The sequence below is a fragment of the Anomaloglossus baeobatrachus genome, chromosome 1, assembly GCF_048569485.1.
Source record: "Anomaloglossus baeobatrachus isolate aAnoBae1 chromosome 1, aAnoBae1.hap1, whole genome shotgun sequence".
Lineage (NCBI taxonomy): Eukaryota > Metazoa > Chordata > Amphibia > Anura > Aromobatidae > Anomaloglossus > Anomaloglossus baeobatrachus.
Window position 1 is genome coordinate 273,115,153 of NC_134353.1, and position 25,997 is coordinate 273,141,149.

Sequence of the window (25,997 nt, forward strand, 5' to 3'; positions counted from 1 at the left end):
CGAGCATCAACCCCAGATCCAGAGTTCCCATGGAATTCCAGGTAACGATTCGAGTCCGGCTATCCAAGTAATAAAAAAAAAATAAGAAAAAAGCAAGTGCTTTATACTTACTGGTGTTCATAGGGCTGTAACTCTGCTTCCGTACCGCTCACTCTACTTCCGGGGCCGCTCATTTTCCTTCATACTTATTCATTGCTTCTCCTGCCCACCGGCAGTCCCAACGTCTCTGATTGTTTGCAGTCAGACAGTGCCCCCAGCCTGTGTGAAAGTGTTTCTAACCGCAACCAATCAGAGGCGCTGTGTCTGCGTCTAGATTGATTTAAAAATAAATAAGTTAAAAAATATTAGTGTAGTGTCCCCTGTATTGTGATACCCAGCACAGATAAAGCATATGGTTACAGTGCGTATATCTTAGCTGTGTATCAAAATAAGAGGGTTTTTTTAAAAAACAAATCTTTAAATAAATAGTTTTTAAAAACGGCATATGGTCTCCTCCCAAATTTTGGTGCCCACTCATGATAAAGCCAACAGCTGGGAACTGGTATCTGAGGTTGGAGAGGCCTATGCTTATTGGGCCCCTCAGCCTAAAAATAGCAGCCTGAAGCCACCCAGGATTGTTGCATCCATTAGATGTGGCAAACCCGGAACTTTACTGGGCTCATTCCAATTGCCCTGGTGCGGTGGCATCAGTATAATAAGGGGTAAATAACAGCTCACAGCTGCCACTAAGCTCTAAATTAGTAATGGGAGGCATCTTTGAGACCCCCCATTACGAATAATATAAGTGAAAAGAAATAAACAAAAACACCGAAAAAAATCCTTTATTTGAAATGAAATAAAAAAACCCACCCTCTTTCACCCCTTTATTAACCCCCAAAACACCCAAGTTGGACATAATCCACACGAGGTCTCACGACGATTCCAGCTCTACTACATCTGAAGTGACAGCGTGTGGCCATAAAACATTACCACCCACTGTGAGCTTCAGGCAGAGAATGAGCCACGCGAGTACTGTCACTCAGGTTATTTGCAGTCACACCTGGAGGTTCCCACGGTCCTCCAACTGTGATTGCAAGTAACCTTACCTGAGGTCATTCAGTTCAATAAGATCACCTGAGGTCAGGTTACCTGCGATCACAGGTGGAGGATCATGGGAACCTTCAGCTGTGACCACAAATAACCTGTGTGATGTCACGGCTCATTCTCTAACTGAAGCTCATAGCGGGCAATAATTTTCTATGGCCGAGCGCTGTCAATGCATATGTAGCACAGCTGTAATTGTCATGAGACCTTGTATGGATTACATTGGATCTGGGTATTTTGGGGGTTGATAAAGGGGTGAAAGAGGTGGGTTTTTTGTACTTTATTTCAAATAAAGGATTTGTTTTGATGTTTGTGTTTATTTCTATTCCCTTACAGATTAGTAATGTGGGGTCTCATAGACACCTCCAATTAATTTTCCTACACAGCCAAGATAAGCACATGGCTGTGGGCTGCAGCTCTGACAATGGACCGTGTGTCTGAAATGCGTTACCATTTACAATTATGGTTGTTGTTTTAGCCGTTGGGGTCATGTAATTTTTACAACCTTTTGCTATTTGCCATTTTGGTTTTTGTACAGCAAGTTAGCAATAAAGCCTTTTATCCAAGTTTTGGGAGCTGGATTTTCCTCTTCCTATGCTGTATTCCTACACCAGACAGAGTATTTCTGTGGAAGGGTAGCCCATGCACAGGTGAGCTGGCTATTTTTGTATGCTGTAGCACCTGTGATTGGTTGCAGTCAGACGCTGGTACACAGGTTGGGGGCGCGTCTGACTGCAACCAATCACAGACACCAGAACAGACAGTGGGCAGGGAAAGCAGTGCATATGGATGAGTGATAAATGCCCCGGAAGTGATGTGGGAGCAGTTTACAGCTGCGCCGCAGACTTGTTAAGTATGAAGAGCTTGCTTCATTCTTATTTTCTTTGTTTTCCCTTTTTTTTTTATCTGGAGTGCCAGATCCAGATCATTAGCCGGAATTCCCTGAGAATTCCTGGCCCAGCACTTGGGCACGTTTTGAAGCCGCGCGGATCCAGACATTTACAGTGTGAGTCCGCCCATCACTAATCGTCACGTAAAACTGTGATACATCTATTTATATTTAAGGTAAAAACACATTCTCTAAAGGGTTAAACCCCCACTCATTGTTATTATTATTATTATTATTATTATTATTATTTATTATTATAGCGCCATTTATTCCATGGCACTTTACACGTGAAAGGGGAATACATAATAGGGACAAGTACAATAATCATAAACAATACAAGGCACAGACTGGTACAGTAGGATAGAGGTCTCTGCCCGCGAGGGCTCACAGTCTACAAGGAGTAGGTGAGGATACAGTAGGTTAGAGTAGAGCTGGTTGTTTGGCGTCATATCAGACTGAGGGTTACGGCAGGTAGTAGGCTTGTCGGAAGAGGTGGGTCTTCAGGTTCCTTTTGAAGCTTGTCAAGGTAGGCGAGAGTCTGATATGTTGTGGCAGAGCATTTCAGAGTATGGGGGAGGCACGGGAGAAATCTTGGATGTGATGGTGGGAAGAGGAGATGAGAGGGAAGCAGAGGAGGAGATCTTGTGAGGATCGAAGGTTACGTGCAGGTAAGTACCGGGAGACTAGGTCACAGATGTAGGGAGGAGACAGGTTGTGGATTGCTTTGTATGTTATGGTTAGTGTTTTGAACCGGAGTCGTTGGGCAATGGGAAGCCAGTGAAGGGATTGGCAGATAGGAGAGGTCAGGGAGTAGTGGGGGGACAGGTGGATTAGCCGGGCAGCATGGAATAGATTATAGGGGTGCGAGACTGTTAGAAGGGAGGCCAGAGAGCAGGTGGTTGCAATAATCTAGGCGCGAGATAATAAAGACATGTACTAGGGTTTTTGCAGCTTCTTGGAAAAGGAATGTATGAATCCAAGAAATATTTTTGAGTTGGAGGCAGCAGGAGGTGAAGGGGGCTTGGATGTGTGGCTTGAAAGAGAAATCAGAGTCTAGAGTTACTCCAAGGCAACGAGCACGTGGGACTGGGGAAAGTGAGCAGCCATTGACATTGATGGATATGTTAGGTGGGGGGGTTGAGTGAGGAGGAGGAAAAGATGATGAATTCTGTTTTGTCCATGTTCAGTTTTAGGAATCGAGCAGAGAAAAAGGAGGAAATAGCAGACAGACATTGTGGGATTTTGGTTAGTAAGGAGGTGATGTCATGTCCAGAGAGGTAGATCTGCATATCATCAGCGTAGAGATGATACTGAAAGCCATGGGACTCTATGAGCTGTCCCAGGCCGAAGGTGTAGATGGAGAACAGCAGGGGTCCAAGAACTGAACCTTGGGGGACACCGACAGATAGGGAGCGAGATGAGGAAGTGGTGTGAGAGTGGAAGATGCTGTAAGTTCGGTTGGTTAAGTATGAGGAGATCCAAGATAGCGCCAAGTCTGTGATGCCCAGAGTCAAGAGAATCTGTAGTAGAAGGGAATGGTCTACTATGTCAAAGGCAGAGGACAGGTCCAGGAGGAGGAGGACAGAGTAGTGTCGCTTGGCTTTAAAAGGGGATATCTCAGGAACACTACAAAAAGCATCCTTAGCAGGAATACACATTGACATAAAGCTACTCTATGTGAACCATTAACATAAAGACAATAAAGCATCTGCAAAGGGCAAACTGCAGCTACATTATTATGACATTTCCTCTTTAATGACAGGGTGTTGTGCTGGAAAATGACTAAATAATGAGAAAACCAGGTTATTATGTGGATGATAATAAGGATGTACAACAACATTATTATGTCTGGAGTTCATACAACTTATATCTATGTTGCAGGTTAAAAAAAGCCCAATTTTTTTCTATATTTAATACAAAAGCCAAAGTACAAAAAATTGAATGAAAACGTATTTTATCCCTCACCATATTGTGCATAAATATATATATATATATATATATATATATATATATATATACAGTAGATATATATACACACAAATATATATATGTGATATAAAGTAAATTATGCTAGGCATGCAATGTAATGCAATGCTGCAAATGCTGCAATTAAACAGGCATGTGGTATGATAAGGGGCTGTATTAAGACAAAATCCAATTATATATCAAGGATAAACTGCAATAAGGGGTAAATAATAAGGTCAGCACTATGTACAGTGAGGAAAATACGTTTTTGACACACTGTGATTTTGCAACTTTTCCCACCTACAAAGAATAGAGAGGTCTGTAATTTTTATTGTTAATAAACTTCAACTGTGACAGACAGAATCCAAAAACACATCCAGAAAATCACATTGCATGATTTTTAAATAATTAATTTGTATTTTATTGTGTGAAATAAGTATTTGATCACCTACCAACCAGTAAGAATTCTGGCTCTCACAGATCTGTTATATTTTCTCATTATCTGTATTAATTGCAGCTGTTTGAACTTGTTACCTTTATAAAAGAATTCTGTCCACAACTCAATCAATCACACTCCTTCCTCCTCACTATGGCCAAGACCAAAGAGCTGTCCAAGGACACTAGGGACAAAATTGGAGACCAGCACAAGGCTGGGCTGGGCTACAGGACAATAGGCAAGCAGATTGGTGAGAAGGCAACAACTGTTGGCACAATTATTAGAAGATGGAAGAAACACAAGATGACCTTCAATCTTACTCGGTCTTGGGCTCCATGCAAGATCTCGCCTTGGGGGGTAAGGATGATTCTGAGAAAGGTAAGGAATCAGCCCAGAACTACACAGGAGGACCTGGTCAATGACCTGAAGAGAGCTGGGACCACAGTCTCAAATCATTAGTAACACACTACGCAGTCGTGGATTAAAATACTGCATGGCATGCAAGGTCCCCCTGCCCGTGTCAGCACATATCAAGGCCCGTTTAAAGTTCTCCAATCACCATCTGGATGATGAAGAGCAGGCATGTGGTCAGATGATACCAAAATAGAACTTTTTGCTAGAAGAAGGATGAGTACAACCCAAAGAACACTGTCCCAACCGTGAAGCATGTGCCGCCCCCGTGCCAGCAGTCAGTGCTGCTCGGATCCGGATCTACGGTATGGCTCGAGGGGTTCTCCAGACCCGGGGGTCACGCGGACACTTCGAATAAAAGAGGAACGTATATGTACAGGGATTTGCAATAAACTGTCTGTGACGCCACCCACAGTGTGTGGTGAGATGTAGCATCACCGCTGCTGTTGTGGGGTACCCGGGAGAGATGTGATGGCAGCTGAATGTTAACCTCTCCGTGGGTAGGGATGGATGCCCCGGGGCCCAGTGTTGTGCAAGGTTGCAGGGATCAGCACACTTACAGTTCGGTTGTCCTGGTGCTGGATGAAGCTGCACTGATGTGTGGAGTCAATAAACACACAGGTCTTTTGGTAAACCAAGGTGATGGTGGCCGGCCTCCACAGACGGGTGTATCTGGTCCCACACTCGGGCTAGTAGTCAATGCCTCTCTCCTCTGCACTTCGAGTTTTTCTGAGATAGACTTCCCGGTGTGTAACACGGGAGTCCGCTCCCGGTCCTTTGGTTGGGAGCCGTGCCCGTCAGACGCCCTATCTCTCTCTGTGGGTGGTTGTCTACTTTTTGGGACTTAGGTTGGGACAGGACCTAAAATCCTACCCTCAATTGGTTAATTAGCTAGGCCGTTGGTGCCGGTCCTGGTTCCAAGTACCCCCTTTGTGCATGGTTTCCGGGTCGGTTCTCCGGTGTCGGTATCGACAGGCTCCAACCCTGCCCCGGTCCACCTCGGATCTCCGGCAGCCGTCTTCCCATCTCCTGCTGGCACTGACTACTGTCTGACTCCTAGCCAAGGTGTCAGGGCTCCAACCCTGGCACCTGTCAGCTTCTCCTCCAACCTCAACTCCACACTTAACTCAACTCCAAACTTAAATAACTGTTTTCCCGCCCCGGGTTCTCCAGACCCCTAGGTGGGCATTCTCCTTCCGCCTGGTCCCACCCACTGGTGTGTCTGTCCTTCCCTGAGAGGGGTGACTAGGGTTTCAGGTTGGCTGTTTTAGCCCCGTGTGGGATAGGTGTTGTGCGGGGACCTATGTGTGTGACTACCTGGTTTTGCCAGGGCGTCACATTCCCCCTTGGTTTAATACAGACCGTCCGCGGGTTGTCCAACCACCACCGTTTATTTTTTTTAACCGGAACTAGAAAAATAGAAAAAGACAAAATACAAGTATAATAACATGTTTACAATTTCTTCCCTTACGGGAGGCACAAATCTTGAACGTTGCACATATAAACAGGACGGAACGGACCGGACCACCTTCTCACCGTGCCCCCACCCAAAATAACCCATTCCCTGGTGCCACCGCTAAGCACTGGTGCACACCCCTTTGCCCAAGTCCAGGAACGGGTCCAGGTGACACCCACACGAGTCGGGTAAAAAGTTCCTTACTGTTAGGTCCGGGTGATGGTGGATCCTCTGGGCCGTGTACCGGACTCCCCCAGTGAGGGAACCTGGAGCTAACCCCTATACAGGGACTGTCCAGTCAGCCCACCAGAGGGCCTAGGTACACGGTAGCCGGAGTACTAGCGGAACCGAGGTAGCGTCCCACAGGGAACAGGTAAAATGGAGTCTTTGGAGCCACAGAGTCCTCGGAGACAATTACGGGAGTCCAGTACGGGTGCCGGTTAGGAAGCTCATGTGGGATCCGGGTTAGCTGGGTGTGACGGGAAGGCAGCCGGGTGAAGTCAGAGATACCAGATAGGCACAGGCTGCCGAAACGGTGGTTGGATTCCCCGCCGACGGACACCGGAGGACCTCTTGGCAATACTGGATTCAGGGACCGGTTACGGAGGCAGAGCAGGCTCTACGGAAGAGACAAAGTTTAGTACGAGCAAAGCACATGGGGACCTGGACGTCTAGCTTGCAGAACTCATAGAACAGGCGACGCCCTCCAGGCAGGAAGCTCCTAATATACCTGACCCTGACTGATGCAATATCCTGTTAGGGAGTGCAGGGCCTTTAAGAGGAGGTCAGTGACTGCGCGCGCGCCCTAATGCACATGCGCGACGCCCGGGTGCCGGAGGCCAGAGCAGGGAGCGGTGCCGAGGAGGACGTGTGGCTGGAGGCAGGGGCCCCGGGGACCGGAGCGGTGAGTGAGGAACGACGCCGGGTCCCGGGGAGCATGACAGTACCCCCCAGGCACCCCTCCCCGCAACTGGGACATGAAGGAATGAATCAGAGGAGTACCCACGTTCTCCCGGGGTTCCCAGGACCTATCCTTGGGACCATAACCTGCCCAGTCGACCAGGAAGTACTGCCGTCCCCTGACGGTCTTCATGGCCACGATATCTCTTACCGCATAGATGTCATCATCGGCTATGGGAGGAGGAGGACAGGCATCAGAGAAGAAAGGGACCGAGGACAACAGGTTTCAGCAAGGACACATGGAAGGAGTTGGGTATCCGCATGGAGGGCGGAAGCTTCAACTTGTAGGATACCTCGTTGATCTTCCTGAGGACCTTGAAGGGACCGATGTACCGCGGACCCAGCTTGTACGATGGAATCTTGAGTCGGACGTACTTGGAGGCAAGCCAGACCAAGTCCCCAGGAGAGAAGCGAGGAGGATCAAGACGTCTCTTGTCCGCATGTTTCTTCATTTGTGCAGCAGCATGTCCCAGGGAAGTCTTGACTGAGGCCCATATAGTGGAGAAGTCTCTGGCTAGGGCATCTGCTGCAGGTACATCGGAAGCTGGAGAGACTGGTAACGGCACAGAAGGCTGGAGACCATAGACAACATGGAAGGGAGAACTGGAGGTGGATTCGCTGACTTGGTGGTTATGAGAGAATTCAGCCCAAGGAAAGAGCGTGGACCAGTTGTCCTGGTGGGTGTTGACGTAGTGACGAAGGAAGGTGGTCATGATCTGGTTGACTCGTTCCACTTGTCCATTTGACTGAGGGTGGTAGGCAGAGGAAAAGTCCAGAGACACCCCCAGGTGTTCACAGAGAGCCCTCCAGAAGCGTGAGGTGAATTGGGTTCCTCTGTCGGACACAATATGGGCAGGAAAGCCATGCAGCCGGAAGATGTGCTGTATGATGGCGTCCACGAGCTCTTGAGCAGTGGGCAATCAGGCCATAGGAACAAAATGAGCCATTTTCGAGAACTGATGCACCACGACCCAGATGACCGTATGACCGGAGGAAAAGGGCAAGTCCGTGACAAAGTCCATGGCTATGTGTTGCTATGGAATGGAAGGAGTCGGCAGAGGGAGAAGAGGACCAAAGGGCAGGTGCTTAGGAGTCTTGTTCCAGGCACAGGAAGAACATGCAGAGACGAAGGTGGTGACATCCTTACGAAGAGACAGCCACCAATAGTGACGGGCGATGACACCCCAGGTTTTCTTCTGGCCGCCGTGTCCGGCCACTTTCAAGGAGTGTCCCCATTGGAGGATCTTGAGTCGGTCGGGCTCCGTGAACGTAAGTCTTCCCAGGAGGGATCTGTGCCAGAGAGACAGGAGCCACCGGGATGACCTTGCTAGGACAGATGATGGGCTTGTTTGGCTCCTCCTCTTGGTCTTCCGGAACGAAGGACCGAGACAGGGCATCCGCCTGTATGTTCTTGTTCGCGGGCCGGTAGTGTAGCTGAAAGTCAAACCTGGCGAAGAAGAGAGACCAACGTGCTTGGCGCAGATTCAGCCTTTGAGCGGATCGTATATACTCCAGGTTTTTGTGGTCAGTATAGATGATCACCAGGTAAACCGCTCCCTCCAAGAGATATCGCCATTCCTCCAGCGCCATCTTAACGGCCAGGAGCTCTCGATCACCAATGGTATAATTGCGTTCTGGGGCTGAGAAGATCTTGGAGAAGAAGCCGCAGGTGACCATCTTCCCGGTGGCGGACTTCTGCATAAGTACGGCCCCTGCCCCTGCGGAGGAGGCGTCAACCTTCAGGGTGAATTGGCGGTTAAACTCAGGTCGGTGAAGGACGGGAGAAGAAGCAAAGGACCACTTCAGAGAGCAGAAGGCGGCTTCGGCCTCGGGTGTCCAAGCCTTCGGATTGGCCCCCTTCTTGGTCAGGCCGGAGAGCGGAGCAGTTAGGGTCGAGAAGTGAGGGACAAACTGGTGATAGTAGTTAGCAAAGCTGAGGAAACGGATGGCTTTTAGTCCCAAAGGAGGAGGCCAGTTGAGGATAGCAGAGACCTTCCCGGGATCCATCTGCAGTCCGGTGTCCGATATTACATAGCCCAAAAAGGGAAGGGATGATTGTTCGAACACACACTTCTCGTGTTTGGCGTATAAGCGATTCTTCCTCAGTCTCTGTAGCACGATCTGCACGTGCTCTCTGTGGGTCCGTAGGTCTGGGGAGTAGATTAAGATGTCGTCCAGATATATGACTACACAGACGTAGAGGAGGTCCATGAACACGTCGTTCACCAGCTCCTGGAAGACTGCCGGAGCATTGCAAAGGCCGAAGGGCATCATGCAATATTCATAGTGCCCGTCCCAGGTGTTGAAGGCGGTCTTCCACTCGTCCCCGGAGCGTATGCTAACCAAGTTGTAGGCCCCACGGAGATCCAATTTGGTAAATATACGGGCCCCCCGGAGCCGATCGAAGAGTTCGGGGATGAGAGGCAGGGGGTATTTGTTTTTCACTGTGATCTGGTTTAGTCCCCGGTAATCGATACAGGGCCGTAAGTCGCCTTCTTTTTTCTTGACGAAGAAGAAGCCCGCACCAGCCGGGGATGAGGACCTTCGAATAAACCCCCGTGCCAGGTTCTCGGTGATGTAGTCAGACATGGCCCGGGTCTCAGCAGGGGACAAAGGGTATATCCGTCCCTGAGGGGGTGTGGTTCCCGGCAGAAGGTCAATGGCACAGTCGTAGGGTCGATGTGGAGGCAATACCTCCGACTCCTTTTTATCGAACACATCTGCGAAGGACCAATAGGCTGGAGGAAGACCAGGTAAGGAGTCCGGGGCCGGAGGACGACGGACGGGCTGGACTGACTGGAGGCAGTTCTCATGACAAGATGGGCCCAAGCGGATGATTTCTCCAGTACGCCAGCTGACCGTAGGTTCATGTACCCGTAACCAGGGTAAACCCAGCAGAAGCGGATGAGACATGCGTGGCAGAACATAGAAGGCGATTTCTTCGGTGTGTAGCACACCGATTCGCAGTTTCACAGGTTTGGTGACGAACAGGACGGGGTCAGAGAATGTTTGGTGACGAACAGGACGGGGTCAGAGAGGGGTTCCCCATCCACAGAGGCTATCACAAGCGGTGTCTGCAGCGGGGTGACAGGTAACTGGTACTTATCCACTGTGGCCTGGTGGATGAAGTTACCCGCTGCCCCGGAGTCGAGATACGCCTCTGCCGTGAAGCGGGTTTCTCCTGTTGTCACCTTTACAGTCCATGTCACTGGGTCAGAGAGCTTCCCAGTACCTAGGGTGGCCTCTCCTACCAACCCTAGGCTTTGGAGTTTCCCGGTTTCTCTGGGCAGGCACGCACCTGGTGTGCGCCGTCTCCACAATAGAAGCAGAGGCCCTTGGCGGCTCGTTCCGCTCGACGCTGCTCGGAGGACCATAGCCGGTCCACTTGCATGGGCTAATGGATGGAGGAGCCAGAGAGCACGGATGAGGAGAGGATAGGCTTCTGTGGAGAAGCGGAGTGCCTTACAGGGCGCCGCTCGCGGGACATTTCCTTAGACCTTTCTTGAAAGCGGAGGTCTATCCGGGTTGCGAGGGTGATCAGGCCATCCAAGGTGGAGGGGAGCTCGTCCTTGATACGACTGGTAAGCCCCTCCCAGAAGGCGGCAGTCAAGGCTTCATTGTTCCACCCTAGCTCAGAGGCTAGGGTACGGAACCGGATAGCATACTGTCCCACTGTCAAAGTCCCTTGTCGTAGTCTGAGTAACGAGGAAGCCGACGCGGAGGTGCGTCCGGGTTCATCAAAGGTGGTACGAAAGGTATGTAGGAAGTCCCGGATGTTGTTGGTTACGGGATCTTCCTTCTCCCACATGGGATTCATCCACGCCAGTGCCACACCCTCTAAGTGGGACATTACAAAGGCCACTTTGGCCTGGTCACAAGCAAAGAGGTGCGGCAGCAGCTTGAAGTGAAGCGAACACTGGTTCACGAACCCCCGGCAGGTCTTGGGATCCCCGGCATACCGGGGCGGTGAACCCAGTCGGAGTTTTGAGGCCCCGGAGGGGGAACCTACGGGGTTCGCGGATGTGGCCGGGGTTGACAGGGATGTGGCGATTGTCTGCAGCGTGTTTAGGCGGGTATCCACTAATGTCATGAAAGCCAGCATACGAGATTGTGTTTCACGTTGGCGGACCAGTTCCTGCCGCATTCCGGCCAACTGGGGCGCTAGTGCTTCGGCGGGATCCATGGCCTGTTCTATCTGTTAGGTCCGGGTGATGGTGGATCCTCTGGGCCGTGTACCGGACTCCCCCAGTGAGGGAACCTGGAGCTAACCCCTATACAGAGACTGTCCAGTCACCTCACCAGAGGGCCTAGGTACACGGTAGCCGGAGTACTAGCGGAACCGGGATAGCGTCCCACAGGGAACGGGTAAAACGGAGTCTTTGGAGCCACAGAGTCCTCGGAGACAATTACGGGAGTCCAGTACGGGTGCCGGTTAGGAAGCTCAGGCAGGATCCGGGTTTGCTGGGTGTGACAGGAAGGCAGCCAGGTGAAGTCGGAGATACCAGACAGGCACAGGTTGCCAAAACGGTGGTTGGATTCTCCGCCGACGGACACCGGAGGACCTCTTGGCAATACTGGATTCAGGGACCGGTTACGGAGGCAGAGCAGGCTCTACGGAAGAGACAAAGTTTAGTACGAGCAAAGCACATGGGGACCTGGACTTCTTGCTTGCAGAACTCATAGAACAGGCGACGCCCTCCAGGCAGGATGCTCCTAATATACCTGACCCTGACTGATGCAATATCCTGTTAAGAAGTGCAGGGCCTTTAAGAGAAGGTCAGTGACCGCGCGCGCGCCCTAATGCACATGCGCGTCGCCCGGGTGCCAGAGGCCAGAGCAGGGAGCAGTGCCGAGGAGGACGTGTGGCTGGAGGCAGGGGTCCCGGGGACCGGAGCGGTGAGTGAGGAACGACGTCGGGACCCGGGGAGCGTGACACTTACCCGGCAGTCTATCTCAAGGGCCCCAAGTCCGGGGACCCCTGGCCTGGAGGGTAGTCACCGGTTTTAGTAGTTACTGGGCCTCGGCCGACTCTACCGCAGGCCCTTCCTCCAATCAGCCTCTCCAGAGATTGCAGCGGGACATGAAAGGTGGTTGGGGTCTATTTACAAAACATTAAAACACCGCTGCTGTAACAGCCTCCTTCTGCAGCTTTCCCACAAGACCACCCCTGGGCAGCACGTGTCCCCAATGCCACCTTCACTCACGGGCAGCACTGTCCAAGAGACTCCGTCTTCTTGCTGCTTGCAGTGCGGGTACAGCTGCTCCTCCGGACCTGGCTCCATCCTCCACCAAGGGCTCTGACCCCTGATGGCCTCTTCACTTTCAACTTGCAGGGGTGAAGACATTCAACAGGAACGGAGCTCTATACAGTCAATCTCTTCAACTGCCCTGCCACCCTCCACCAGCGCTGCAGATGGCCTCCTCCGGGGAACATGAGGACGTTCAACAAGGGTGGCGGGTTCAAACAGTTAACTTTTAACTTGTAACTTTAAACTTGTAGCTTTTCATGAGTCAACTCACGGGTTCCGCTACCACTGCTGCATCGGGCCGTATGGTTCACTCAGCGCTCTGGAAACAGCATCCCTGGACCAGTTGCAATACATTTCGGGACTGTGAACTTCCATCGGGAACGGAGGTGGTACCGCAGGTGATACCGTCTCTTCCAGGAGCTGTGCCGACCGGTGCTCTCCGGTCACATCTGGAACGGGCTTTGGCTCCGGGCAGGTCAGCGAGGCCGGGAGGGTCTGTGTTCCTCTCTCCCGACGCGGTACTGTCTGGGCAGCTCGACTCTTGCGGGCCCACACCACGGCCACTATTCTCCGGAACTTCGCTTTCCAATCCAGCACTTGCTGCAGTGAATGAGCTCGCTCCCGGACACAGAACCTCGCTAGTTCTCGCTCCAGCCAGGCAACAGTCCCCTGTGGTAAGCGGTCCGATTCTTGCTCCTCTGCGGGAAGCAGGACTCCGCCTCTGCCACTTTTCAGCACTGTCACTCCTGCGGCAGGCGCTGCACCGCTGTCCCCATTTGGCGCCGACATCTTCCGCTTCTCCCCCTTGGTTTTTCGGGAGCAGCCTCTAGACGCGGCTTGCTAGTCTCGATTTCAGCCTCAGGGTCTTCCTTCCGGCCGTGTTCCCAGGGGGTGGGGCTTCAACTTTGCGCCCTTTCTCGGGGAAGAAGATGCTGGGTTGTTGTTTTTCGTACCTAAAAATGGCGGCAAAATGGTGATTTTTCAAAATTTGGCAGCGGAGCACCACTGACTGTCCAGAACAAGGCGCGCTTCCACCGGGTAAGTGGATGGGTAAGAATCCTGTTCGTGACGCCAAGTTTCGAGGTGTGCCGCCGCCCATGCCTGCAGCCAGTGCTGCTCGGAACCAGATCGATGGTATGGCTCGAGGGGTTCTCCAGACCCAATTTCGCGCGGACACTTCGAATAAAAGGGGGACGTATATGTACGTGGATTTGCAATAAACTGTCTGTGACGCCACCCACAGTGTGTGGTGAGATGTAGCACCACCGCTGCTGTTGTGGGGTACCCGGGGGAGATGTGATGGCAGCTGGAAGTTAACCCCTCCATGGGTAGGGATGGATGCCCCGGGGCCCAGTGTTGTGCAAGGTTGCAGGGATCAGCACACTTACAGTTCAGTTGTCCTGGTGCTGGATAAAGCTGTACTGATGTGTGAAGTCAATAAACACACAGTTCTTTTGATAAACCAAGGTGATGGTGGCCGGCCTCCGTAGACGGGTGTATCTGGTCCCACACCCGGGCTAGTAGTCAATGCCTCTCTCCTCTGCACTTCGAGTTTTTCTGAGATAGACTTCCCGGTGTGTAACACGGGAGTCCACTCCCGGTCCTTTGGTTGGGAGCCGTGCCTGTCAGACGCTGACCCGTGGGATCTACCGGGCCCTGGCGGACGCCCAATCCCTCTCTGTAGGTGGTTGTCTACTTTTCGGGACTAAAGACCGCTTTACACGCTGCGATACAGTTACTGATATCGCTAGCGTGCGTACCCACCCCATCGGTTGTGCGACACGGGCAAATCGCTACCCGTGGCTCACGACATCGTCCAGATCCGTCACACTACTTAACGTCCTTGTGACCGGCGCCCAATAGAAGCGGAGAGGCGGAGATGAGCGGGACGTAACATCCCGCCCACCTTCTTCCTTCCGCATTGCCGGCGGCCGCAGGTAAGGTGAGGTTCCTCGTTCCTGCGGTGTCACACATAGGGATGTGTGCTGCCGCAGGAACGACGAACTACATCGTACACGCAGCAGCAACGATAATTGGGAATAGGGGGGCATGTCACCGATTAGCAATTTTGCACGTTTTTGCGACGATGCAAGATCGCTCATAGGTGTCACACGCAACGACATCGCTAAAGCGGACGGATGTGCGTCACAAATTCCGTGACCCCAATGAGATCGCTTGAGCGATGTCGTAGCATGTAAAGCGGCCTTTAGGTTTGGACAGGACCTAAAATCCTGCCCTCAATTGGTTAATTAACTATGCCGTTGGTGCCGGTCCTGGCTTCAGGGTCCAAGTACCCCCTTTGTGCACGGTTTCCGGGTCGGTTCTCCGGTGTCGGTATCGGCGGGCTCGAACCCTGCCCCGGTCCACCTCGGATCTCTGGCAGCCGTCTTCCCGTCTCCTGCTGGCACTGACTACTGTCTGCCACCTAGCCAAGGTGTCAGGGTTCCGACCCTGGCACCTGTCAGCTTCTCCTCCAACCTCAACTCCACACTTAACTCAACTCCAAACTTAACTAACTGTTTTCCCACCCTGGGTTCTCCAGACCCTTAGGTGGGCGTTCTCCATCCGCCTGGTCCCGCCCACTGGTATGTCTGTCCTTCCCTGAGGGGGGTGACTAGGGTTTCAGGTCGGCTGTTTTAACCCTGTGTGGGATAGGTGTTGTGCGGGGGCCTATCTGTCTGACTACCTGGTTTTGCCAGGATGTGACAGAAACATCATACTTTGCTGGTGCTTTTCTGCAAAGGGGACAGTATGACTGCACTGTATTGAAGGGAGGATGGATGGGGTCATGTATAGTGAAATTTTGGCCAACAACCTCCTTCCCTCAGTAAGATGAGTATTGGCTGAGTCTTCCAGCATGACAATGACCTGAAACACACAGCTAAGGCAACTAAGGAGTGGCTCCATAAGAAGCATTTCAAGAGTGGGCTAGCAAATATGCAGACCTGAACCCAATAAAAAAATCAATCGTTAGAGGGAGCTGAAACTCAGTGTTGCCCAGCGACAGCCCCGAAACCTGAAAGATCTGGAGAATATTAGTATGGAGGAGTGGGCCGAAATCCCTGCTGCAGTGAGTGTCAACTTGGTCAAAGCTACAGGAAGCGTCTGACCTCTGTAATCGCAAACAACGGTTTCTATACCAAATATTAAGTTATGTTTTTCTATTATATCAAATACTTATTTTATGCAATAAAATGCAAATTAATTATTTAAAAACCATACAATGTGATTTTCAGGATTTGTTTTTATTCTGTCTGTTACAGTTGAAGTGTACTTACAATAAAAATTACAGCCCTCTCCATTCTTTGTAGTTGGAAAATCTTGCAAAATCGGCAGTGTGTCAAATATTTATTTTTCTCACTGTACATAGTAAGAGGATGGTTAGTAGAAAAAAGGTTATTTCACGCTGACCATAAATTATATGGATATCAATGTAATGTAATACAAATTGCAGAAAGTAAGAATATACTTCTGGAGGAACAGTGTAGCTAGAGAGAGATTAAATACCAAGGGAAATTGTCACATTGGGGTCGGACGCCCACATACCCGAAGGACTCACATCATCCAGGTACTATTCATGACAATTTCCCTTGTATGTACGGTAATCTCTCTCTAGCTGCACTGTTCATCCTGCACTGAACACCTTGTACTTCTGGACACTCCAGGGAGGTTGCAGTTCTGGAATATGAAAACACTGGATGATAACGAGTTCCTGGTTCACATAATAAAATCTCTTTTTTGTCCAATTATGCCTGAGGAAAACAAGCTGTTAAAAATTCTTCCCACCTTCATAAAGGGTATTGATATCCTTAGACCACACCATCCCTCATTTGTTTTTTTTATGCATTGTGTTACAGAGATTATTATCACTGTCCCCATTGGGGCTCACCATCTAAATTACCTATTAGTAGGGTATGTAGTTTAGGGAGTGTGGAGGGAAACCAGGGAGAGCATATATACTCCACGTAGATGCTGTGTGATGCCCTGGACTAGCCAGGTAGTCACAGGTAGACCCCCTGCACAAACACCAGCCCCTAATAAGGTGACAGCAGCCAACCTACAAACCCTTGTCACCTCTCTCAGTGTTCAATGGTCACACCAGGGGGAGGAGCCAGGCGGTTGGCACGCCCATCAAGGAGTCCAGAGTCCTCGATGACAGGAAACAAACGTCAGTTGTCAGTTGAGTGTCAGTTCAATCAGTAGTTAGTAGTGAGTGGAGTTCAAGTGCAGCAAGCCTGTGGCGTCAGGTCTGCAGCAAAAACACTGACCGTTGTCGGGGTCGTAGCCCTGGTACTGTGGCAAGGAGGCAGACGGTGGTTGCCGCCTGCAGGAGCCGGGAAGACGGCTGGTGGAACCGTAAGGGACCGGGACGGGACAGGATAGTGGCCTGCCGGAACCGAACTGGGGAGCCAACTGGAAACCGGAGCACCAGGAGGGGTACTTAGACCCAGAACAAGGTCCAGAAGCCACTGGACCACGTCAAATTCACTGATTGAGGTCTGGACCTTAGGTCCTTTCCCGTCCCAAGACCCGAAAGACGGCAACAGCCCACCAAGGGGGATAGAAAGCCACCGAACAGGCAGAGAGATCCCACGGGCCAGTGCCTGCGGGCAAACTAGTTCCCCGACACACATCAAGCCAGGGAGTGGACTACCAATGCTGAAGCATAGGCAGTCAAATTCTACAAAGAGGTGTAGGAGAAAGGCGGGAACCACCCACCTGAGAAAGGGGCAAAGCGCAGCCGGCTGAGAGCACCGACTACCATCCTTTTTGGTTTACCAGAGACTCCGGTGTATCTGTCATAGTGAGTACAACAGTGCCCTCGGGCCGCGCACCGCACTACACCATCTTGCCTGCACCTCACAACCACCGGGCCCCGGGACCATCACCCCCTGCCCATGGACGGGTCAACACCAGGCTGCATAACACCGTCCCCAGGAGCCTAGTTAACGGCAGCGGTGGTGCCCACATTCACCACAACCCGTGGGTGGCGTCACGCACTTACATCTTTAAACTCCACAGCCTCGGCCGTGAACCTTCCCCACCGAAATCCTTACATGTAGTGTGACGCCCTGGACTAGCCAGGTAGTCACAAACTTAACATCACACACACCCCCTCCCCTGGATAGTCAACACAAGTCAAACAAAATCCTTGTTGCCTCCCTCCAGGGTCTGATGTCCACACCAGGTGGGACGGAGCCAGGCGGTTGGCCCCACCCACCGAGGAGTTCACAGGCCTGGAGGCGGGAAAAAGCAGACAGTTTAGTTTTGGAGTCAGTTCAGTTTGGAGTTCAGTGGAAGTAGAGTGAGGAGTTGAGTTTGGAGTGGAGAAACTGCTAGTGTCTGGGTAGGAGCCCAGGCACTGTCAGTAAGGTCGGCAGACGATGGTGGCCGTCTGCAGGAGGTGGTGCAAGTCAGTGGAACCGTAGGACCGGGGACGGGCGGTGGCCCGCTGGTACCGAGCCGGGGAGCAGATTTGTACCAAGCACAAAGGCAGGGCCATCGGACACCGACCAGGCTAGGAGCCGCCGACAACGGTCAAATCCGAGAGTGACCGGAACCCCAGGGGTTCCCTAACACCCAAGACCTGACAGAAGGCAACAGTCCACACAGTGAGGATAAAAAGCCACCGCCATAGGCTAGAGATCCAAGGGCCAGCGCCTGCGGGCAAAACGGGCTCCTTCGGTACATACACGTCGGGAAGCGGACTACCGTTGGGAAACCATCGGAGTCAATACTTTCTACAGAGGTGCAGGGAAAGACAGCCACCATAAACCTGTCCGCGGAGAGCAAAGACACTGCCGCCGGCTGCGGGACCCGTCCATCCAGCCGTTTGGTTTACCAGAGACTCTGTGAATCTGTGCCTGAGTGAGTACAACAGTGCCATTCGGCACCGCGCCGCGCTGCCTCCGCAACCCTGCACCCCAGCTACCCTGCCTCCCCGTATCACCACTGGGCCCTGGGATCACCAACCCCTACCCACGGAGAGGGAAACAACATCCTAGCTGCTCCCTGCCATCGCTCCCGGGATCCCCATAACCAGCAGCGGTGGTGCCCATTATCACCACGACCCGTGGGTGGTGTCACGGACTATCTCCCCAAACAAACCCCCCCTTTCACTCGTGGGCGAGGAGCGCTGCTCGAGTCCCCGGGTCCGGCCCACCGCACCGAGCAGCAGCAGCAGCCCCGGACCCGAGCGTAGCGAGCGCGGCCCCTCCGCCCGCGACAACGTGGCGTCACAAACAGGATAGAACTAATCTACCTACCTGTAGAAGTGCGCATTGCAGTCCTCGCCAGCGGCGTCTGGCCGAAAAATTTGAAGTTCTGCCATCTTGGGCGCGAAGATTTCCCGCTCGAGCGTCTTCCTCGAGCAGGGAGGGCGCGAAAGTGAAGCCCCGCCCCCAGAAGAAGGAAGTGCTAGTAAGAACCAAGGGGGAGCGGGTGAAGAATGGCGGCATGTAACTAGCGCCGCAGAGTGCAGGGATGCAAGGACTCTGCCGAAACCCGTTCCTGGACCCAGCAGCAAGATGTGCCAGGAGCTACAGGCCACAGTCCACTCCATGATGGCGGAGTGGATGTCGGAGATGAAGGGCCTGGTTGCAACCGTGCGGGCATGTGAAGTGGAGGTGGTCTCCGAGGAGCGGGTAAGCGACCCACGCCCCTATGTCCCCGAGGGAACAGTCGCTGCGGCTGAGGGGCCCGGCCTGCTGCCATTCACCACGCCACCTCCCTCACTGCCCATGCCCGCGGCCACCGCCCCGACCGACCCGTTACCCCTGTCACCGGTAGCAGAGCCCGCAGCATCTGAGGCAGAGGGCCCAGACCTTACCTTTGTCACCGCCCTGGCACCCGTCCCGGCTTCCATCCCGGCTGCGACGGAGATGACGACGGCCCCGGCAGTCCGCCCGGCCGCAGCGGAGGCAATCTTCGACCCGAAGCCAGCACTGCAAGTCCCGATGCCCGCTCCCAGACACCCGGCCTCGGCTGAGGCACGGCAGGGATGTAGCTGCCAAGCGGCAGAACAGGCCACGTCACAGCGGGGTCCCTCGTTATCGAAGGTGTCGGTCGTAGCCGGCACGGAGTGATTCCAGCTGGGCCCGTCCCCCATACAAGTTGACCCGGAGCAGGTTGAAGATGCTCCATGCTGGAAGCGGCAGCTACGGCAGCTGCGCCACGAGATCGCTGTTTAAAGAGAAGAGTGTTGAATGACAGCGGTCCTCCGTTGGAACCCAGTTGTCCCCGTTGGGACCATCAGCACCTTGTTCTTGTTTTAAGTTTTTATCTGAATGAATGAACACCAATTACCCGAATACCTCACCTGATTACCGTCCGAAAAAGAAGAAAAGTTGTCCCCGTGGGGACTTTATGTGTTTCCACTAACCCCCTTCCAGAGACAAGGCTGAGAACTTGCAGGCCAACCACGAACTTGTGGTCTTGTAAATAATTTGCTGGGCCGTGTTCCGTTACCGCCTCTGGAGAGGCAGATTGGAGGAAGGACCCGCAGCAGAGCAGGCCAGGTCCGGCCACCACCAGGACCGGTGGCCATCCTCCGGAGGTCAGGGGTCCCCCTGGACATGGGGTCCCCTGAAATGACAGCTGGGTGTGAGACACCGTACCCGTTCCCGCTTGGGTGACCTGGAACCGAGTTCCTGCTTCCGGACTGGGGAAGAGGGGTGCTGCCCGTTTCTTAGGGGCAGCATCAAGGTGTAGGTTGCTTGGGTAGGGAAGCGGAAGAACATGGACCAGTCCGTTATTAATAAAAATGTTTTATATCTGTTAGTAACGTTTAAGAGAAAAGACTCCCGTAAGGGAAGAGTTAAAAGAATGCTTATTGTTTATATGTTTTCTATGTTAACTTATATTTTTCAGAAATAAAACCGGTGATGGACGGGCAGCCCGCGGATGGTCTGCATTTCACCAAGGGGGAATGTGATGCCCTGGACTAGCCAGGTAGTCACACACTTAACATCACACACACCCCCTCCCCTGGATAGTCAACACCAGTCAAACAAAATCCTTGTTGCCTCCCTCCAGGGTCTGATGTCCACACCAGGTGGGGCGAAGCCAGGCGGTTGTCCCCACCCACCGAGGAGTTCACAGGCCTGAAAGCGGGAAAAAGCAGACAGTTTAGTTTTGGAGTTTTAGCGAGCACGGCCCCTCCACCCGCGACAGTAGCGCCAACTCCCTTTCAGAGCGACATGACCCCCGGGAGGAGCTCGAGCCACCCACCGACGAGCACGGACCCGAGCGGCTCGGCAGCCGGCCGAGCCCCGGGGCGGTACACTGTCCTTGGTGGGATTTAAATCCCCAGGACCCCAGCACAGCAAAGCGACAGTGCTAACCACTGAGCCTCCTTGCTGCCAGTTGACTACTGTTTGTTTTAAAGATAGACAATGGTGCTTTCCATACAGCAGTATCTGGAGAAAAAAAAATATTAAAAAAGAAGTTAAGCAAATACACTGTTCTTTTTTTTACAATTGATTCCAATGCTGAAAGATGACATTTTTAATATCTTTAAAGCACCACTCCAGCGTTTTATTTATTGTACCGCTGTAGTGGTGCTTTAAATCCAGGTCCCTTGACCCCTGTCATATACTCACATTCCGGTGTCTTTATCTTCTATCATCGTCACTCCTGTGATTTGTGACTTGCCAGCAGCTCCACTGTCTCATGGAGTGCGCCGGAGGTCACAACTCAATACAACTCTATGACAGCCCTGTTCTGGCTCTCATAGAGATGCATTGAGCACCTGTGACGTCACCTAAGACTTCCAGCCAGTCAGATGCTACAGTCAGTGGGACCACTGTGGGATCAGAGTAGTATGGGTAAAAGGTGAAGCCGCCGGAAGGTGAGTATATGACAGGGGGTAGAGAGCTTAGATTTAAAGCACCACTCCAATGCTGAAAAAAACCCATGCTGGAGCAGTGCTATTTCAAAGTTGTCCAAGCGAATATACTAAACATCCCAAAACAGATTGTGAACATAACCTTATTTTTTTTTCTTACTTAATATTTTTCTGATATGATTCTGTGATGTGCCATGGGAAAGGCACCAGATGTTGCAGTAGGGTCAGCTGGAACATGTAGTTCCACTAGTAACAGATGGTAATCTCATGGCAGCTGAAAGGGGTTGCTGGATCTTTACACACTTCACTTGTGTCCACAGCATTTGTTAATAGCAGGAGATTGAATTTATGGAGGTGGTATAGGACTCCCGGGGCACCTCTATAGAGGTGATATCTGGGTGCAGATGTTGGCTTGCCTATGGTGTTAGTGAAATTGCAAGCAACTAGGCATACATCAACTTGCAAAAATAACACTTTTTAACTGAAGGAATTAACAAGATATTAGTCTCTCTTAAAGGCACTGTCATTGTAATTCACAGAATAGGATACACTCAGTATACTATGCATGAGAGAAGGTTTCATCTCCTTGTGAAGCAGCAGGTTTAGGGCCTCTCAGGGCAGCTGGAGTCCAGTTCAATTCACTTGTTATTGGAGCAGTTGGGACGTCTATGCCCCCCAGTAACGTGTAGGCCCCCTAGTGATGACTATGACTCCCCAGTAATCTCAATGCCCCCCATGATGTCTATCCCCCCCCCAGTAATGTGTATGCCCCCCAGTGACCCAAGTAACGTACATGCCATCCCAGTGCTGTCTATGCCCCCAGTGATGTCTATGCCCCAGCCTCTCCTGTGATGTATTTGAGCCCAGCCCCCCGTGATGTATACACTGTAGCCCACAGCCCCTCCTGTGATGTATATACAGCAGTGCTAGCAAACTCATCACAGTGCACTCAGTGCGGCCATGTCTGTCATCAGCGTGCCCTACACAGACACATGCCAGGGAGGAGCTGGACGGAAACAAGCGGGGAAGGTGAGTGAGGCTTGCTGTCGGCTTCCTCATACTGAAAATATCTCTAATGTGTCTGTGTGTGCATATATGATGTGTGTCTATGTATGTCAGTGTATATGTCTGTGTATATACTGTATTTATGGCTGTTTATATGTATTTTTCTGAATTTGTCTTCAAATATGTACAGTACAGACCAAAAGTTTGGACACACCTTCTCATTCACTGAGTTTTCTTTATTTTCATGACTCTGAAAATTGTAGATTTACATTGAAGCCATCAAAACTATGAATTAAAACATGTGGAATGAAATACTTAAAAAAGTGTGAAACAACTGAAAATATGTCTTATATTCTAGGTTCTTCAAAGTAGCCACCTTTTTCTTTCATTACTACTTTGCACACTCTTGGCATTCTCTTGATGATCTTCAAGAGGTAATCACCCAATATGGTTTTCCAACAGTCTTGAAGGAGTTCCCAGAGATGCTTAGCACTTGTTGGCCCTTTTGCCTTCACTCTGCAGTCCAAGTCACCCCAAACCATCTTGATTGGGTTCAGGTCTGGTGACTGTGGAGACCAGGTCATCTGGCGTAGCACCCCATCACTTTCCTTCTTAGTCAAATAGCCCTAACACAGCCTGGAGGTGTGTTTGGGGTCATTGTCCTGTTGAAAAATATATGATGGTCCAACTAAACGCAAACCGGATGGAATAGCACGCCGCTGCAAGATGCTGTGGTAGGCATGCTGGTTCTGTATGCCTTCAATTTTGAAAAAATCCCCAACAGTGTCACCAGCAAAGTACCCCCACACCATCACACCTCCTCCTCCATGCTTCACGGTTGGAACCAGGCCATGTAGAGTCCATCCGTTCACCTTTTTTACAAAGACACGGTGGTTGGATCCAAAGATCTCAAATTTGGACTCATCAGACCAAAGCACAGATTTCCAGTGGTCTAATGTCCATTCCTTGTGTTCTTTAGCCCAACCAAGTCTCTTCTGCTTGTTGCCTGTCCTTAGCAGTGGTTTCCTAGCAGTTATTTTACCATGAAGGCCTGCTGCACAAAGTCTCCTCTTAACAGTTGTTCTAGAGATGAGAAGGTGTGTCCAAACTTTTGGTCTGTACTGTATGTGTACGTAACTGTGTATGTGCATGTCTGCATGTGCATGGGGCCCACGGAGACTCTTTTGCCCTGGGCCCACAAAAAAATTGAAGCCGGCCCTGGTTCAGATAATGCTGTGCTGATAGAGAGACCATGACAGGTTGAGTCCTCTTGATGACACACTATGTATGAAGTTACCCACGTTTTTAGGTGCTACTGTTTCCTTTTGCAGTGGGTAGGGCAGACAAAGTTTGTGGTGTGAAAGTCACGTGGAATTGGTTACCACCAGAGGCGCATAAAAAAAATCAGTGTGCAGGAGAGCACTTGTTCAGCTTCATCTCTTCTTATTATGGAAAGCTTCATTCCTTTCTGGAGGCAACTATATAAAGCAAGATGTCCCCTCAGCATGGACTGGAATAGAGATTCTTGGAGGAATTGTACTTCCTTCTTCACTCTGAACTAGACTAGACAGTAGTGATATGTCGAACAAGACTGATTCCGCGCAAAGAGCCGTCTCTCTGCTGTGCATGACGGGAGCCGACACCCCAGTGAGAGCCACTAAATTCTCTTAATGGCTGTTCCAATGTTCAGCGGATGAAATCCCACCCACTTGAATACAACCCTGCCCATTCAACAATTTAATTGGCCTGTTGCAAGTGGGCGGGGTTTGGGGTGCCAGTGGGCAGGGGTTTTTGTCGCGTTAACATTATCTTAATTAGGTGTTTACCTGGAGTGAGCACATATTTCATAGGGATCCAGTTAGAATAGAAAAGATACGTCTCTTTTTAGTGAGAGGAGCCCATCACTACTAGACAGAACTGATTTGTACCAGCCTACAGAAAATGTCTCAGCACTGAGCTGGGAGGCGTCTCCTAGCCATTTCTGCAGCTTATGATGAGGGAATTAATCTTGCGCTGCTGAAAATCATTCAGATGATGCGGTATGACTGAAAGAAGGATGGTCTTTATTTGATCGACATGTTTTAAAGTCCACTGACTTTTTCCTCAAGATCTCATACACATATTAAGATGTGTCTGAGATGTTGAGGAAGAATTTAGTGGCGTTCGAAACGCGTTGACCAAATCAAGACCATTCATCTTTCACAAATACAGCATTATCTGAATGATTGTGAGCAGCGCAAGATTAATACAACTTTTACTCCTACGCAACAATTCTCGGCCCTACCAGCCCATGGCACTACAGCAGCAGACATACCTTTATGCCTTTTTTATCAGTTCTAAGGGGAGCATATACCTTTGATATGTATCAAGATGAAACTCTATTGCACTCTCTCTCTCCTTACAGCTCATCTTCTCCAAGTGTACATACAATATTTAGAAACAAGAGTGATTGTTTTTTCCCTTTTATCACAGATCATCAAGTAAGACTCTGACAGTGGAAAATAAAAATGGGGAAGAAAATCTCAACAAGGAGTTAAAAACAGAAAGTACCACCCTGCAGATCCGTACAGGCCCAGAATCTGAACCCAGAGAACATGAAATGTCCGAAACAAACTGTCAGTCTTTTTATTCAAGGACAGAGTGTGGTATGGGTGTGATGGAAGCAGGATCAGAAAAAGAGATCATTTTGTGCCACAAGATTACACCTTCAGTGTTCGAAACTCCAAAGGGTAACGCAACAATTGACGTCCCTGTTACACGAAGAATAGAGGAAGGACGACAGGGTGCGATGGTAGAATTACAACTGTCCCTCTCACAAGACATGCATTTGAGTACTGGAGGTGTTCCTATTGTGACTCTTTTGGGCACTGACATATCTTCTAACACAGAGCAGGTTGAACAAAAACGTGAAGCTGATACTCCAGCTTCTCCTACACCTATGCAGAAGGCATCTACCACGTTTCAGATAAGCGGAAAGCAACAGCCAAAAATTATCCCACTAAGAGAAGCACAAGAAACACCTTTCTCTAAGGTTGAATTGATCTTAGACTGCTCTGGTAGAGAATTTGAGTCCATCTCTTTGCCTACTGAGGGGTGTGATAAGTCTGGAGAGGAAGGAGGGCACTCAGAGGAACCTCCTTCTACTGTCTCCTTTGGAATCACAGTTGAAGACTCAGAGCAAGGCGAGGAGGATCAGCAGGATCACATCAGACCTAACAAACACCGGGCCAGGCACGCCAGTAAGTAGTTTATATTTGGCCATTCATTACTTGATGTATAGTAACTTGACATTTGCACAATCTTTTCTTACTAATTTTAGATACCAGCACTTAGAAATATAACAATCATATACCTTTACATCTCATTGCATGAATTGAGTTCTGCATAAAATGGCTTGACAGTGCAACAGAAATTAATTGAAAGTTCATTGTAAAATATAATGATGAGAATTGTTGAAATGGACATTTAGCCTACAAATCTGCCTTGATGAAAAAGCTTGATGATCCTTGCAGAAGACAGTTTGACAGACACTAACATGTGGAGCACTGGGTAGCTACATGATCCTTTCCATTTTGTGAGTCTGCTAGACTGTGAAATGAACTTACTATTTCTTCTGCCTTGATCCCTTTAGAGGTCAGACACAAATTCTATTCTGAGAAATAGCCTGACGTAGTCCAAAACTACATGCTGACTATACA

At 50.7% G+C, this 25,997-nt stretch overlaps 1 protein-coding gene across 1 annotated transcript in view; it reads left to right on the forward strand.

Annotated features, from left to right (window-relative positions):
• SYNPO2 (synaptopodin 2) overlaps window positions 1-25,997 on the forward strand; it is a 336,703-nt gene that overhangs the window by 214,423 nt on the left and 96,283 nt on the right. Inside the window, exon 3 of the mRNA XM_075350134.1 lies at window positions 24,772-25,538. Coding sequence (XP_075206249.1) covers window positions 24,772-25,538 — 767 coding nt within the window. The remainder of the gene's footprint in view (window positions 1-24,771; window positions 25,539-25,997) is intronic.